At 40.0% G+C, this 17,666-nt stretch overlaps 1 protein-coding gene across 1 annotated transcript; it reads right to left on the reverse strand.

Moving 5' to 3' along the window:
- Positions 1 to 1,521: 1,521 nt before the first annotated feature.
- LOC308406300 (melanocortin receptor 5-like) lies at positions 1,522 to 10,831 on the reverse strand (the record flags this gene model as incomplete). Its single annotated transcript, XM_080897231.1, has 4 exons — positions 1,522 to 2,092; positions 4,259 to 4,447; positions 10,429 to 10,535; positions 10,640 to 10,831. The coding sequence occupies 4 exons, from the start codon at positions 10,829 to 10,831 to the stop codon at positions 1,522 to 1,524; spliced, it is 1,059 nt and encodes a 352-aa protein (XP_080753357.1).
- Between the last annotated feature and the right edge of the window lie 6,835 nt (positions 10,832 to 17,666).

Raw genomic sequence — 17,666 nt, forward strand, 5'->3', positions numbered from 1 at the left:
AGGAACTTTGTAGTGTGGCTGCCTGTGAGGATCATTAATCTCCATTAAATACTCAACATTGATTTCTTGCAAGTGGTGAAACCATCCAGACTATCCAGGTGGCACCAAGGGGAACTGCCGTTTTTGCCATCTTAAAATTGTCTTTGTTTTTGTTCTAAGTTTGCCTTTGTTAACAGGACATGTACACACCAAAGAAAATAAGTGAAACTGTAGATTCCAGTACCTAATAGACAAACAGAGTATAGGCAACTGCAGCTACAAAGAGCATTTTACAGGGTTAGTTCAGCCAACATGAAATCCTTTATTACATGAATGATGTCTGAGAAATCACTTTCACTTTAGTAATGTTTTAATTGATGTCTGGTTTTAGATTTAACTGGACAACCATTGCTGGCCCTGATGGAACACCCAGTGAATGACAGAGAGTCTTCTATGCAGAGGACGTGCTACTCTTTTTCTCTGACCCTCCTGAAATTCAAAATAATTATTTAGCATCTCAAACAGATTTGGTAGAGGACTCTGTGAAAGATGTGGAAAAGATTTTTGATTATTATATTCAAAATCTGAATAAATATAAGTGTTGTTTCACTTGCGCTTGTTTTGTGTGTGACTCTGCATTCAATATTGGAAAATATTCAGTTCATAACTGACAGTGAACTAAAACATAATTCACTGCCCTGATATGCTCATGCTGTTCTAGGTAGACTGTTACATTTTCACAATTTAAAGCTTAAGGGTCTTTAAAAAAAACTAGATACTACTTACTAACCGAAGCACTACTCTCCATAACTGGGAAACAGACTTTGATGTGTAAAATTGCTATTTTAATTTGTAGTCACAGCTTGAAAGAAAAGCGAGAAAAAAAAAAACTAAACAAAACTCACTAACATATGGATGTGGATAATTCTTACCACACCTTCCCCAACTTTTGCTGACTTCATTGCCTTTGTTAATTTATGCATGTGAGGTTAATGTTCAAGGAAGTACATCCAGCCGTCTAAATTAACAAAGGGTACATTCGGGTACATTTGGCAGCAGTTCTGTAATTTAAAGCCAGTATATGAGCACTCTTGCAGCACTGAAAGAAAAATATCCTGTCTATCCATTTGGCTACTGCATCAGACATATTCTGGGAACAGAGAATAAAAATCTTGCCAATTAAAAAAGAAAGGCCAAAGGAAAAAAGATAAAAGAAATGTCAGGGAGAATGAAAAGCAGGCCACTAACAGTTTTGTGTGACGCACGTTAATATGAATCATGGGCTTGGACTTTAGATGATCCTAACTAAGCCTTAAAATAATGCATCTAGTAAACTTTTTGTGTACATGGTGGACGCATTAGGAGATAACTCAATGTTCCAGTCTCCTTTCCAGCTTATACTTTTCAATAGTTGCTTGTGTGACGGTACACTGTACTGTCTGAAAAGTGCAGTGAACCAGTCCTTGGGTAGTAGTATTTCTATTCCAGCGTCATATTCGGTCAGTTCACTTTACCCATCCTTTCACTGGTCTTTTCTATTTCTCAGTACTTACCAGTCAAAGCACAGATGTTCGTGCAGACGTTTCTCAGACTGTAACAGCAGATGATCTCCTTAAACGTCTTCCTCATCTCCTGACTCCTGAAGGCATAGATCAGTGGGTCAATCACTGAGTTGCACATGATGAGGATGAGGTACATGTTGAAGTGGGACATGAAGCACACGCAGTAGAGATTCCGTGGGCAAGAGATCATCAGGATGAGGTGGAGAAAGAAAGGAGCCCAGCAGACGATAAAGATCCCCAGAAGGATGGTCAGTGTGATAGCCCCCTTCATGCTGGTGCGCTGATGGATGGAGTTGTAGCCGGGCAGGGCAGCAATGCGCTTCACGTGCGAGCGAGCGAGCATGAACATGTGACTATAGAGGGAGGCCATGATGAGCAGCATGGCAAAAAACATAGAGATCAGGCAGATGATCACAGGAGTGGAGTCTGAGTAGATAATGAAGACAATTCCGCAGCCAGTGCAGAAGGTCCAGATTCCCCCGATGATACAGCCAGCTCTCCTCACCGTCATGATGTTGTGGTACCTCAGTGCATAGAAGATGGTGACGTACCTGTGGATAATAACATAGTATCCACCTCAGTAACCTCTAATTTTATATCAACATTTATTGCTCACTGATGAATTACAAAATCGTTTCAAGTCAGAAAACTTGACATTTAAACATAACGGGGACTGTGTGTGTGCTGAATACAGTAACTCACAGAGAGGGAACCAGACTACAGGTCACATGAAGTGAGACATTTATTCTTGAGACATTCAATATTCAATGAGGATAACGTTAGGCAACCTTGGGTTGTTGATCACGCATAACGTACATTTATACATAAAAGGTGCAATTTTGTTATTTGGTGGCTCTGTTGTAACCTCTGGTATGAATGTAATTTATATGTCTTTGAGACAATCTCGTAAATATTAAATGTCACTGAGAAACCAAATGAATATCATATTGTCAAGTTTCCTGATTCTTGCACACTATGTATTTATACCTGATTCATATACTGAATCAGAGTCAGCCTAATATGGACCCGAGTCCACCTCTTTCAAACAGCCTCTGGGGATGGTACAGTATCATCCAGTATGATGATCTATGCAATGTTTGCAGTTTTATACATGCTCCAGTACATGAAGGAATAGCAAGCATGGAAAAGGGAACAAAAGGAATGCCAATATGTTAGAAAGAGTAAGATTTAACTCAGTTAAATGTATATGGATCAAATATCAACATGTCTGACAAACATTTAAAAAAGAACAGTTTTTCCAGTTATTCTACATTCATTATTAAGCAGACAATTGATTAAATGGTAATCAATGGTAACAAAGACACACTTTTAAAATAGTGATCACATGCTAAATGTAGCTGTGAATGGTTGTGTGCAATCAGGACGAACTAATAAAGAACAGGCACTGAATAGTTTGAAGGCCTTATTGCAATTCTTCCAATTATTGTCATTTGTTAGGTTCTAGAACTAAGAAGTTATAAAATTACTGTTTAGAGCGGCATACTGGTGCTCCGTAAACCTGCGTGGGTTCTTTGGCTTCCACCCACAGTCCAAAGACTTGCATGGTAGGTTAACCCACTGAATTAGGAGATTTGAGGCAGACCTTTTTGAAATAGAATGGTCAAAATGAAAGCACAAGATCAAGAAAGTGTGCCATCGGTGCTTATGAAATATTCATCTCTTAATAATACAGCTTTGCTGTTAAATATTCAGGCTCCAAGTTGAGCTCAAGCTCAGATGAAATTAAAAGATCCATTTTTTTCAATGTGAAAAGCCCATAAAAAGACACGAATGGTGAAGATGAAAAAAACCTGCACATTTCAAGGGTTTAAAATCTACTTCACAAGCATACAAAAAAGGAAAAGAATGAGAAGGGAAATCAGAGAAAGATGGACATTTTCTGAGTTTTCTGTCTTGCCAGATAATTTATTGCAAAGTAAAAAGTAAAAAAAACTAAAATTTTCTGCCTGTCTTAACATTTGCACAGATGCATTAGAGTAAGCAGCGATCCCCATGATGAATGAACCAAATTTGTTGTGTGTATCAGAGAAAGAAGGTGGAAATTAAGAAATAAAATGTCAATTTAAAACAAAAAATTAAACTGCATCAAGGCTGGTTTACTCATCTGCTTAAAATTAAATCCATTCACACAGTGAGACAACAAAAACACTTTGATCTGTTCAGCACTGACAACTAAGATTTAGTGCAAGCAGTATTTTTCTCTCCTCTTTACCCCATATGTGTATTTGTACAGGTATATAATGACTTTAATATATTCCCTTTGGGTTTTTTTCTTTTCTTTTTTTTTTCTTTCTTTCTTTTTTGTTTGCTTTGTGATGTTTCATGCTTTTCTTGATAATGAATAAAAACTGTTTAAAGAGAGAGAGAAAAAAAGGAAATGTCAGAGGGAACACATGACAGGAATTAACTGAAGGAGTGCCAAATAAGCACTGCCTCAATTTTCCTTAAAATTAATCATAAAATTACAGGGTCCTTTTTTGTTGTTATAAATTGTAACACGTCAGTTATGTTCAAGAACATTATTAGGAAACTGGGGGCTGTGGTGTTGGGCTGATGGATGAGGATTCATTGTGACTAGAGCCTTCAATTAAAACTTCAGTTCCCTTAAAACATTTCAAAAGGAAACTATTAAGAAACAATAGCAAAAAGAAAAGAAAAAAAGATATATTTGTGCTTATACTCCCTTCCATCATTACCTGTCCACAGCAATGGCCAGCAGGCTACACATGGATGCAACGACAGAGATGCAGATCATGGAGTCCACCATGTTGTCCATCTGCCTGATAAAGTGATCCTCCACCACCAGCTGTCTGTTGTTGAGAAGATAAATGATGATGGTCTCCCAGGCGTTGGACACACTCACCAGCATGTCTGCTACTGCCAAACTGCAAAAAACCAAAATACTTTATACAACCTTTATTCTGCAAACAGATGTTCAAATAAATGTTTCTATGTGCACTTCCTTCTGTGTATTCAGGAGCTGACAGAATAGCTGCATTCGCTCTCCTGTTGCGTAAACACTTTCTTCTCACAGTCATACTGGGAAAACCAATTAATTGATTTAATGCCTGAGTACAGTCTTTCACGTTCTCCGGAGGTGCAGTTGAGGCAATGCTTTGACAGTCACATGCACTCACAGCCTTTGCACAAGCAACAAAGCCAGCAAAGATGGTGGAAAAATGGATCCTATCTCCCCAGTTAAAAGTGGTCACAAAAAAAAAACTGCACTGCAGGCAGACAGACAGACGCTTGATGCTGTTTCCAAACACTGTTTCTAAATAATACTAATATTTTAAGAGCTTCTTAAAAATAAACAACACGTCTATGCTATTTATGTATATTTACATGTAAAATTTGATGTTTTTCCACAGCAAAAATGGTTAAAACAGTGATCCTATAACTGCTGGTGGCTGATGGTCAGAGTATATATATATAGTGTGCATAGTGTGAACAGAGGCAGGGGCGGATCTAGGCAAATTTTCTTTGGGTGGCATGGAAATCAAATGGGGTGGCAAAATCAAAGCAATTTATTTTTTACACATATGCATGTGTTACATTCTGTAATATGTATTATATACAGTTAAAATACATCAAAAGCAGTAAGTATACAGATGTTTCATATAAACACGTACTCTATAATTTTCTTTTTCTTTAGCCCACATAATTAAACATTTCAGTTACATAAAACATGTGAATTTTGATTTTATGTACTAGCCTGTATGATGAATAACTTTGTAGCCCAATAAGCATAAAATCAATAAAGCTACACAACATGAGGTGATTCATTTACAAACACAAGTCAACACTACAATGAGCGGGTGGAGGGAGGTTTGGAGTCTTCTCCCACCCCCATTCTCTGCGGCCTGCTGGAGCGGGAGGGCTAGTAGGAGGAGTTGGCCGTCCGACTGCGGTCTGGGGTGTGGGGCCTCCCTGCTGCTGCGGAGTCGGGGTGGTCTGCCTCTCCCCACCGCAGGGAAAAGGGTAACACCACCTGGGTCTGGGTGCAATTCCCCCCTCCAGGGGCAAGGGTACCTAGACCCGGTTTGTAGAGTACGCTTGGGGAGTGTGATTGTGTGTACAGCGTCTCTTTATGTCTGTCTCCACGTTGGTTGAGTGTGGAGTGAGTGCATATGAGAGCATGAGGGTGGGAATGGATGTTTGTGTCTGTGTGTGCCTGTATGTCTGTGTCTATATGTCAGGTTGGGTATCAGACGCCACCTCTCTGGGGACACCTCAGGCCCTCCAAGGTTTGGAGGCCTATCTCCACCCACCACCACTTCCCCTGCCGGTGGCGGACTCCCTCAGGTGTTGGTGTGTTGGTGGTTCTTTGTGTCTGGGGGTGGGCGTCCGGGTACACACCGGCTCACTCCTTGGCGGCCGCTTGTCGGGGCCTGGGGCCTGGGGCTCGCTCGGGCCCCTTTGGAGGTGGGGTGCCCCCGGCCTCTCGGCCTAGGGCTCGGTCACTCAGGCGCAGCTGGGGGCCGGCGGAGCTCACGGGCGCGTCACTGCAACTCCCCCTGACTTCTGCTCCGCGGCTGCTGGGCGAGCCCTCATCTGGGACTCTCCTCAGCTCTTACTGGGACAGTGGCGCGGCTGCCCCTCTGTTGGTCTTCCATGGTCTCTTGTGTTCTGGGGGCCTCTGGATGTCTGGAGTTTTGATCTCCTCCATACCCGCTTCACACCCTGGAGGACGGGGCTGTGGCCCCCCCACACTCCCTAGCAGATCATTACATGGAGAAACCTTTGGAATGCAAGCATGCTGATCCACACAGGTATGCACACATGGGTATTCACAGACGCGGACTAAAGCTTTCTTGGCTGCTGCCTCAAAGCACACTGTGCGCTGTCTATCTTGCGTGCTGCACAATATCGTTTATTACTTAGTAAATACTGATATCTATGACTAGCTAGTTTATTGTGATGGTGCTTTGTTTTCTCTATTATTATGTTGCTCTTTGTTGTTTGCTGTCTCCTCTGTTTGTTTTTGTTTGTTTGTTTGTTTGTTTGTTTTTTTTCTCCATACAGGTGACCCAGGAGTTTGTTTTTTTTTTCTCTCTCTCTCTTCCCCCCCCTTCTCACCGTCTCTTCTCCCCTTTGGTTTTCTTTCTTTCTCTCCCCCTCTCTCTCTCATTCATTCCCCCTGTCCTATTTATTAAAAAAAAAAAAAAAAAAAAAAAAAATGACAAAGGATGAACTGAAGCTCTGCCATCACGTAATGTCGCATACTGCTGTTTCTGATGTCATTTAGAAAAAAAAAAAAAAACAAAAAAAAAACAAACAAACAAACACAAGTCTAACTAAAGTTTCACAATCTTTTTTAATTAGAAATAATCAAATTGCTTAAATTTACACAAAATGCCACAAATGAACCCATTTTTTCACAAATATTTCATGTTTTATTTGGTTAACGCTCTGGGGTCCAGGGTATAATTGGCCATTTCGGACTATTTTTTTATTTTATTTTTGTGATTCACCTTTAAATTTATTTATTTATTTTTGCCTTGCCTTGTTCTTTTCAGCACAATCTCATCTGTCTGAATTTACAGTTATTTTTTCCTTCACTGTACTAACACAATTGAACTGAAATCACACACAAACATATGAGCCAAGTAAGGAAAAGGTTCTTTCACTGTAAAAACCACAAACATGTTTACAGCTCTCTAGATACACCACTCAGAACCTGATTAGTCCCAATTTTAACTCTGAATTGTTTGCCCTGGACTAAATTTAGAGTCAGGAAAAGTCTAGTTTTAGTTGACACATTATTTCAGAGGTGTCGCAGAGCAAGGTTAACAATCTGGCTGTTGTTAGTTTTCTAGATTTTCCACAGCTTTCCACGTTTGGACTCCATGCCTTGACTTGACAAATGATTCGTATAATGAGTAAAAGCTTCTTGGCCAGAAGAGGTGATATTTAAAACATGTAGCTTAAGATGTATTTCTATGCTTTGGTGCCATTTTGGTGTTTTGGTGTTCAAATGAGAATTCATGAAACTACAATAATATGTTCTCCAGGACATCTAGTTGAACCTTGTTGGCAAAGCAATTTGTTCAAGTGCCAAAGAAAATGACAGCCAAGTCTCACAGAAATAATAATGAGCACAAGCTCTTAACACCACGTTGAGTGGAGGTGGCATGTAATATGTTAAGATTACAGCCCACAGGAAGCAACAGGCTCTCCTCTATTGTCTTGGTTACCAAGGCAGCATATTATATCACAATAAACATCGTGGACTGACTCACCAAATACTCACAACTTACCTATAGAGAGAAGGAAAACAACACATTAAGTAGGAATGTATTTCTTTTTCCCCCCATGAATCGAATGGATTTTCAAATAAAAGATAACAAGTGTTATCGTGCAGTAACTCGCTGTACCTCAGTGTTACGCCGTGGCAGTCATTCAGAACCACATGAACAGAAGCACTATACAGCTCGCCAGAAATTCAAAGACTTAGTTGAATGTCTGCTGTGTCTCTGCACAGCTGAAACACGTTTGCTTTTGTCTTAGTAAGAGGATTAAGTCTTTCAAATCAGAAGACAGACCCAAACAAAGTCACAAGAAATTGGTGCTGATGTGAAAACAGACATCCAAGTATTTTTCTGATTTATACAGTAGGGTCATTAAAAGTGTGACTTGATTTTGATGTGGCAGCTGCCCCAAATATGTCATGATTTTTGAGTCCACAGATCTCCATTGGTTGGAGACAAATTTAAAGAAAGAAGGTTAATCATAAGTTGTTTAAATCATCGTTACCTAATGATTAGTCTAAGGAGGCCACAAGATTATAAGATCAAAAAGCCTCTTTTGTAACTCCCTGCTACAAATGGTTTTATTTAACCATTTATAATCAGGATAAAAGATTTATGTCATTTTCAAGAGTTCACATGTTTCCTCTGGCAACACATGCTGCATGACATTTTTCTAAGTGGAAAGAATGATTAGATTTCACATTGGATTATATTGGAAATCTGCTTCTGCCAAGCTCAGGATGACCAATTATTTTCAACTGTTCTTCGGCTTTTATAAATAAACCAACTTTTCCACTTCAGGCAAAAGAAAAATATTTTTTGCACAACTGAGCTTTTTAATCAGTTACATAAAGGAGAAGGTTTGGAAATTGAAACTCATTATTTCTTTGAATTCTGGCAAAAAATCCTGTTGTGTAATCACATAGAAGCATACTCTAGACTGTCACCTTGAAGTCCCACTTCTACAAAACAAAAGTTCGCTCTACCTGAGCCTGTAAGCCATCTACTGTAAATTGCTTTTTATGGTTACTTGTATTATTTTCCTTTCTTACTTACTTGCTTGTTTGCTTGCTGGCATGCTTCCTTGTGTTCTCCTTGCTTTCAATTTAAAAGAGACCAGTAGGATAGCTCGCTTGGCATCTCCTGCCAGGCAGTTCCACAGCTGAGGGGCCTAGTAGGCAAAGGCCCGGTAACCTTTCATGACCTTTCCAGAACCTTTATTCATGAACGTTTAACAGAGCACTGCCAGAGGAACTCAGGAGCCAGACTATTCTCAATAAAAACTACTGTTAGCCAGTGAAGGGCAACAGGGAGGGATTGGTATGTTGTGGTTGCTTCTCTTTCTGTGGTTTTAAAGCTAGGCAACATCAGCTGTAGCCTCTGGAGCAGAGTAAAGTGCATTACAATATTCAATTCTATAGACGATAAAAGCATTGATGACCTTTTTAGAACAGAAAGGATTAATCTAATCCTGGATAGCTGTCTCGGTTGTACAAAGCAGGACTGAACCACTTTAATCATTTGTGTCACAAAAGATAAATCAGGATCTTTCTGAACATAATTGATAACGGTTCATGTCTATTAATTACATCAACATAGGCTACTCCGAAAGTTATCGGTTCAGTGTCTGGCAGATACCTAAAATCCATCCACACAGGGGGTTATTCACATTGCATTGAAGCTGACAGTTGTTTGCTAGGGAATATTCCAGGATCGTTGTTGTGATTTCATTATTAGTTATTATTAATAGTACTGTTATTATTTTTCCACAGTATGTCTTTAGACCCATCTTCCTCAACCCCAACTGGTGGCAACGGATGGCTGCCCCTGCATGGTTCTGTCAGAGATATAATGTATTCCTTCTCATCTGAGGCTTTCTGGGTGTTATTGTAGGGTCTTTACCTTAGAAGTTGAAGTAACTTGTTATGATTTTACACTACATAAATAAAACTGAACTGAATTGAATTGACTGAACTGCTGAATTGCTTTCCTAGGTCATCCTCAAACGTATTTGCTATCAGGTCATAGGTCAGTCAGGATGGTCTAATGGAACGTATCCTGCATTCTCACTGATAGTTGCTTCAATCACTTGCATCTAAGTTGAGAAATGTTTATCTCATTGTTTTGTTTGTTTGTTTGTCTTTGCTTTTTTGAAGTTGTTACATTTTATTGTCTTTCTGTGGTCTCTGGTCGCCGCATTCCTCCAAAATGCTTCCTGTGTGGATGCAGCGTTGTTATGGTCGTTTGAGAAGGGCTTGAAAATAACAATGTGAACTCAAATGATATGGGCCTTGAGGGGAGGCATGCATTGTTATCCAATTATAATGGTTACATTAGGGTGTATTCTAATCCTAAATGTATCCATTTACACTAATATGTTGACAAGAGTGAACAAGGTTTCACTTGGGACCTATATTGCATTTTGCCCCTGGGAAAGGCTGTATTACACCAAGACAGAGAGTAAGCACTGAAGGATAGAAGCATATTTTAATAAACTGCTGCTTAACAAAATCTTTTACACATGGTAAGCTCACTTTATTAAAACGGTTTTGGGTGGTCCTCGTACATTATTATGTTATTTTCCCCTTTATGTCTTAAACCACTGAGGAGTTTACCTGCAGACAAAGAAGTACATGGGGGAATGTAGGTTCTTGTTCTTCACTATGGCTGTGATGACTAAAATGTTCTCCAGCAGTGAGATGATACCCAGGATCAGAAAGACCTTAGGAGAGGAGATCAAAATACAGACCAGTGAAGAGACAGTCGGGGTAGTGGTAGCCAAGAAGAAATCACGAGATAAATAAATGAATCCAAAGTGCTACAGACCTCGATAGCGATGTGGACCTGCTCGCATGCTGCAGGTTTGGAGGTGCTAGCCTTCTCTGATAGTGGAGGGATCAGGGTGTAGTTTTGATGATAATAGGAGTAGCCCCAGGTAGAGTTACCCAGCAGCACCTCCTCTTGGTAGGAGGATTCATCAGACACATTCATCTCTGCTGTGGGTCGGGTCTGGATCATCGCAACTCTTACCTGGAGGCCATTTTTCAAGCAGGCTGAAAGAAGAAACAAGAAGAAGAACGTGAGACTGTGTCATGCTTTCACGTAAGCTTTGTAATATTGAGATCATGCTTAATATTATGCCAGCTTCAATTACACATGCTGCAAACAAACATGATTCACCCCAAGCACCTTGTTTATTTAACAACATACAAATAGTATTCGGTTCCTTGCAAATGTAACTCCTGTGTGTGGTCCTAGTTTGGCCTCCATTAACATCCTTTTCAAATGCTTGGTGCTGATCAGATAATAAAAAGTGGTTTTAGTACTGCCTGCTCCAGCAAAAAAATGGTGCTAGGAAAGTTCCATAAAACCTGGGGGTCAAAGTGGACTGTGATCTAAAGTTTGATAATCAAATTAAGGCCGTGGTAAAATCTAGCTTCTTTCACCTCAGGCAGCTGGCAAAAATAAAGCCAATTCTTTCACGGCAGCACTTTGAGACAGTGATCCACGCCTTTGTTAGCACTCGGCTGGATTACTGTAATGCACTTTATATAGGGGTCAGTGCATTATATATTAGTCATCTACAGAGGGTGCAAAATGCCGCAGCTCGTCTTTTAACTGGCACTCGAAAGTTTGAGCACATTTCCCCTGTTTTAGCTTCACTTCACTGGCTGCCCATTTCTTTTAGGATTCATTTTAAAATTCTTTTATTTACTTTTAAAGCTCTCCATGGCCTAGCTCCATCTTATCTCTCTGAGCTGCTACAGCCTTATACACCCACCCGCTCTCTCAGGTCAGCTGATCAGCTGCTCCTGAAGATACCCAGGACTGGGCGTAAACTTAGAGGAGATCGTGCTTTTGCTGTAGCAGCTCCCAAACGGTGGAACGAGCTTCCTTTAGAGATTAGACAGGCCACTTCTTTATCTGTTTTTAAGTCACTCTTGAAAACCCACCTCTTTACCTTGGCCTTTGACACCACGTGAGATGTTGGTGTTTAGTTGTTTTTAGGTGATTCGATGCTGTTTTATCTTGTTTTTGCTTTAACATAGGGCTGTTTTAATTTTATGTCTTATGTGTTTTATTTATTTAATTTGCTGTTTTTTGTTATTCTATTGTTTTAACTTATTTTCTGTACAGCACTTTGTTCCTGTGCTGGGTATTTTAAAGTGCTTTATAAATAAAATTGGATTGGATTGGATTGGAAACCAAGACAGCAACCACTCTGAGTAAGTGTTTACATTTTGTATTGCACTGCAAATAGAAGTACATTAAACACAAACTAAAACCAGATGACTGCTTTAGGCTTGATTTATCCTGCATGTCTTTTATCCTGTTTTCCTTCTCTCACCCCAACCGGTCGCAGCAGATGGCCCCGCCCCTCCCTGAGCCTGGTTCTGCCGGAGGTTTCTTCCTGTTAAAAGGGAGTTTTTCCTTCCCACTGTTGCCAAAGTGCTTGTTCATAGGGGGTCATATGATTGTTGGGTTTTTCTCTGTATCTATGAAGCGCCTTGAGGCGACTTTTGTTGTGATTTGGCGCTATATAAATAAAATTGAATTGAATTGAATTGAATTTAGTTTTGATTTGGAGAACAGGAAGCAGCCTCACATATATAAAAAAAAAAGAAAAAAAGAAACCCTCACTTAATTTGTGTAATCTGACATGTCGTAGCTTTACAGGTTATGTGGTGGACTGATTCTTGGCCGGGTCTTGTGTGTTAAACTGGTAAACTGACAAGATACAGCGAGTGCACAATAATCTGCTACTTTGCTAGCTACTGGTTTGCAGATTTTCCTGCCTTTGGGTAAAACTGGGCAAGCTAGTGGTTTCACTGTGTTCCTATCCTTTATGCTAAGGTAACCCATCCCTGCTAATAACGTCGTACTTTATTTAATTTACAAACATTTTCACAAGACAAATTGAACACATTTAACACAGAGACAAGCAATGTGTAAAATACTGCAATCCTTTTCAAGCCAGTTTACAATAATGCCACGCTGAAAGCAGCAGATACATGTGAGTGTAGGTGAACGTAGTCATTGGCTGCTCTGAATTAAGTTGGATGTGTTATATGATAAGCTGGCTGCTGACATTTTGAAGGAAAACCACTTAATTACAATGACGTAAAACAGCCACAATCACTAAAGGATGGCTTTGAAAATAGTTCCTGACTTTCATCAGTGAGCTAAAATTTATTTACAACAAATTTCATTGCCATTTGTTTTGAACGTTTCTCTTTCCTAATAAATTAAACTGGTGCAGTGACCTGACATCACACTCTCAAGTTAGAGGGCACATAAGAAAGCTTCACTGTTAAGAGTCACTAATATAACGAATCAGATGAAAAAAAACAAACTGTTAAATCCTTCATGCAGCTAAGTGATTCCTCTGTTTCTTAACACATGACCTCATAACTGGACCCTGCGGTTATGTCAAATGATGTGCTTTTGGTTACTTATAAATTTGCACACATTGTTAGTACGTCTAAATACCGAATAGGAACTGAGGAAAGCACCGATATCAAAATAAAACTGTTCAAGTGAAGTGAAGCGGTAAACTAAATTCAGCATTACGTCCACTCTGTCTCATTTCAGCAGAATGCCATTATCTAAATCCTATTCCAAAGTGGCGCAATGAGCTTAGCAGGTACAGCAATTAACCACTATTGCAGCGCTAAATGAAAAAGCTACACTGAGAATCATTAAGACATTTTAATTATATCCATGTACTTTATCTGCAGGGAAAAAATAATTAATTATGTCAGCACAATTCAGTTTTTCCAGCACCAATTAACACAACGGTTATCTTAAGCAATTCAAATATAAGACACAGCCATTTAAAATCAAAAGTATAATTTATGCTCACACATTACATTTAACCTTTTGAAGTGCTTACATCACTTAAATCCACAACAACTAGAGCAACTTTAGATATATTGGCAGGTGAAGTCATTACCATCAATCATCTTGTTGTAATGCACTTCCTGGCTGGGTTCTCATGTGGATGTCACATTGACACACACTGACCACCTGTCTGTAAAATTGTTACAGATAGATGGATGGATGGATGGCATTACCTTGGCCTCCAGTAACGCTGTGAGGAACCTTGGAGTCATTTTTGACCAGGATATCTCCTTCAACGCACATATTAAACAAATATGTAAGACTGCTTTCTTCCATTTGCGCAACATCTCTAAAGTTAGAAATATCCTGTCTCAGAGTGACGCTGAAAAACTAGTTCATGCATTTATTACTTCCAGGCTGGACGACTGTAATTCATTATTATCAGGATGTCCAAAAAACTCACTGAAAAGCCTTCAGCTAATCCAAAATGCTGCAGCAAGAGTCCTGACAGGGACTAGAAAGAGAGAGCATATTTCTCCTGTTTTGGCTTCCCTTCATTGGCTTCCTGTTAAATCCAGAATTGAATTCAAAATCCTGCTCCTCACATACAAGGTCTTAAATAATCAGGCCCCATCTTATCTTAATGACCTTGTAGTACCATATCACCCTATTAGAGCACTTCGCTCTCGCTCTGCAGGCTTACTTGTTGTTCCTAGAGTATTTAAAAGTAGAATGGGAGGCAGAGCCTTCAGTTTTCAGGCCCCTCTTCTGTGGAACCAGCTTCCAGTTTGGATTCAGGAGACAGACACTATCTCTACTTTCAAGATTAGGCTTAAAACTTTCCTTTTTGCTAAAGCATATAGTTAGGGCTGGACCAGGTGACCCTGAATCCTCCCTTAGTTATGCTGCAATAGACGTAGGCTGCCGGGGGATTCCCATGATGCATTGAGTTTTTCCTTTCCAGTCACCTTTCTCACTCACAATGTATTAACAGACCTCTCTGCATTGAATCATATCTGTTATTAACCTCTGTCTCTCTTCCACAGCATGTCTTTTATCCTGTCTTCCTTCTCTCACCCCAACCGGTCGCAGCAGATGGCCGCCCCTCCCTGAGCCTGGTTCTGCTGGAGGTTTCTTCCTGTTAAAAGGGAGTTTTTCCTTTCCACTGTCGCCAAAGTGCTTGCTCATAGGGGGTCATATGATTGTTGGGTTTTTCTCTGTATCTACGAAGCGCCTTGAGGCGACTTTTGTTGTGATTTGGCGCTATATAAATAAAATTGAATTGAATTGAATAGAGCAACCTTCACCCAGCAGGCAGCAGACCTACCCAGCAGGAATATGGTGCAGTGCAGAAGTCCTGAGCCACCTCTCATTTCACATGCAAACGTATGTGGCGTTATATAAGGCAAAAACAGAGTTTGCACACTTTTGACAAGCATCAAAGTCAATATTTGGCATGACTTCCTCAATTCCCCAACATAGGGTGAACTCTTAGGCAAGCTTTCATGTTGTTTCTAGGATTTTTAGGATCCCCAACACCACCGGCTGAAACCCCAAACCATCACAGAGCCTCCACCATGTTTTAAAGATGTCTGTAGACACTCGCGCCTCTCTCTTGAAGTCCTCTCCTTCCTTACAGACAAAATTCCACTGAGACCCTTTCTGATGAGTCTTAGACAAACAGATCCTGTGTCAGATACAGTTTATCTACTGCAGATAGTCACTTTGTCCTTTTTCCTCCACGTTTACAGTTTTCTCTGTTTTTGTTAAGTACACACTGTTGTTTTCCGATTTTTGGGAATCATATTGTTGGTGCAAAACTACTCTGGACTTGACTGGACTAAAAATAAGTGAAAAAGAAGCCAATGCTCAAAGAAAGACCTTCATAAAACCTGGAGAACAGTTGCTCAAATCCGAGAATTATGAGAAAGTCTATTCAGGGACAGAGGACCACAGAAAGATCAAGCTGTTGACCCTGGCCTGCAGTCTAATTGGGCTGCCAAAAGATGTGCTGGAATAATACTGATCCATGGACCTCCAATCTCCCTGTCATATGGATATGCTGCCAACAAGTGCTGCCAGAAACCACAAAGGTCCTGTGACCTGTACCCTTGTGGCTCAAAGCTGTTTGGCAACATAAAATGGATCTAAACAATATGAGGCAGGTGGCTATGTATTTGAATATTTTCTATGATGTGTGTCTTCTCACACTGGTTTAAGGATTTGGCACATATAAATACTTTTAAATATCTCTCACAACATTTACCAGATATATGGAAACTGATGACTCTTTAACCAGCTTTGACTATTTCTGTTTCTAATGCTCAAAGAATGAAGATTAATTATTTCAGCTCGCAAAGGAGATGAAAGTGTTTTCTGAAAACTAGAAACTGATGCTTTGCAAAAAAATAAATAAAAAAATCATTAGCAAGCTCGTGAAAGATCCGTTGTCTATTTGCTGGCTCTTATGAAAAACTGAAATTTTATTTCAAATATTTTTCTGTTTGAGACAGAGCTAGACATGAACACAGAGCACAGCAGAGAATTCAATCACATTTGTGCTTGGATTACTAAACAGTCCTCAGGTACAGCCCCTGGGCACAGGGCCAGGCCTCAAAGGAGTCAGAGGGCTGCTTAAATACAGAGTATTTTTAAAAAGACACTTTTTTAGGTACACCTTGCTTGTACCGGTTTGGAAGCCTTTTGCATATCAGAACTGTGTTAATTATGCATAAATTGAACAAGGGTTATGCAGCTGCTGCACATCCTTGAAGCAAATCTCCCAATTCACAACATCCCAAAGGTGCTCTGTTGCATCTGGTGACTGTGGAGTTTGAGTAATGTGAACTCACTGTCATCTTCAAGAAAACAGTTTGAGGTGATTTAAGCTCTGTGACATGGTGCATCATCCTGCTGGAAACAGCCTTCAGAAGATGGGTACAACAGTCAGGTGGGCTGTGGCATTTAAACGATGCTTAGTGCGTACTGAGGGGCCCAAAGTATGCCAACAATCACCACCAGCAGCAGCCTGAACCACTGATATGAGACAGAATGGATCCATTCTTCAAGTTGTTTATGCCAGATTCTGACTCTAGCATCTAAATGTCACAGTAGAAATCGAGATTCATCAAACCAGGCAACATTTTTCCAATCTTCCGTTCCAATTTTGTTGGGCCCATATGAATTGTACCCTCAGTTTCCTGTTCTTAGCTAATAGGAGTGCTAACAGTCAGCTACTGGCACCAATATGCTTCCTGGTTTGGCATGTTGTCCGTTATGTGATGCTCTTCTTCATACCATGGTTGTAAGAAGTGCGTATTTGAGTTACTGTTTCTTTCCTGTCAGCTCAGTTTGTAAATTCCTTTTGAGAATTGCCATTCACTGTGAACCCTAGAGATGGATGTCCAGGAAAATCTCAGCAGGTACCTGCAACCATGGCACATTTAATTTCACAGTAAATCTTTATTCTGATGCTCATTTTGAACTTCAGCAGTTCATCTTGAAGATATATACAGTTGCTCCGATGTGGTTTTGGTTTTATGTTTGAATTAACAAACAGTTCAATACGTGTACCTAACAAATAGTTGGTGAATCTTTTAATGGCAACCTGAAAAATAAGGCAAAGACAGAAGTGTCAAAATCTGCAGTTCCTTGATTGGCCATTGGAGGCGGGCTCTAAATCCAAATGTCTAAAAAGGATCACAGTGTTCGAGGTTTGATTTAAAAACACATTCATTCAAGGCTTAAAATTAGGCATGCTGCTGCTTTGACTCATGTTGGGAAAACATGTGACCTGCTGGGCCTTACCTAGACTAACTCAAATCACTGAAATGAAGCGCTGCATCGTAATTGTGGTGCAGTGCTGATGACTTTTGTAGAATCTTAATGAATTATCTGATTAATGATATGGCTTGCTCTCAGTTATTTCATTAGTCTGCAACTAGCACTAGTTAGCAGTAATATATGAACTTTAACCAAACAGCTTAACAAGAAAGACACTGGAGACAAAGTC

Source organism: Rhamphochromis sp. 'chilingali' (genome assembly GCF_963969265.1).
Source record: "Rhamphochromis sp. 'chilingali' genome assembly, chromosome: 11".
NCBI lineage: Eukaryota > Metazoa > Chordata > Actinopteri > Cichliformes > Cichlidae > Rhamphochromis > Rhamphochromis sp. 'chilingali'.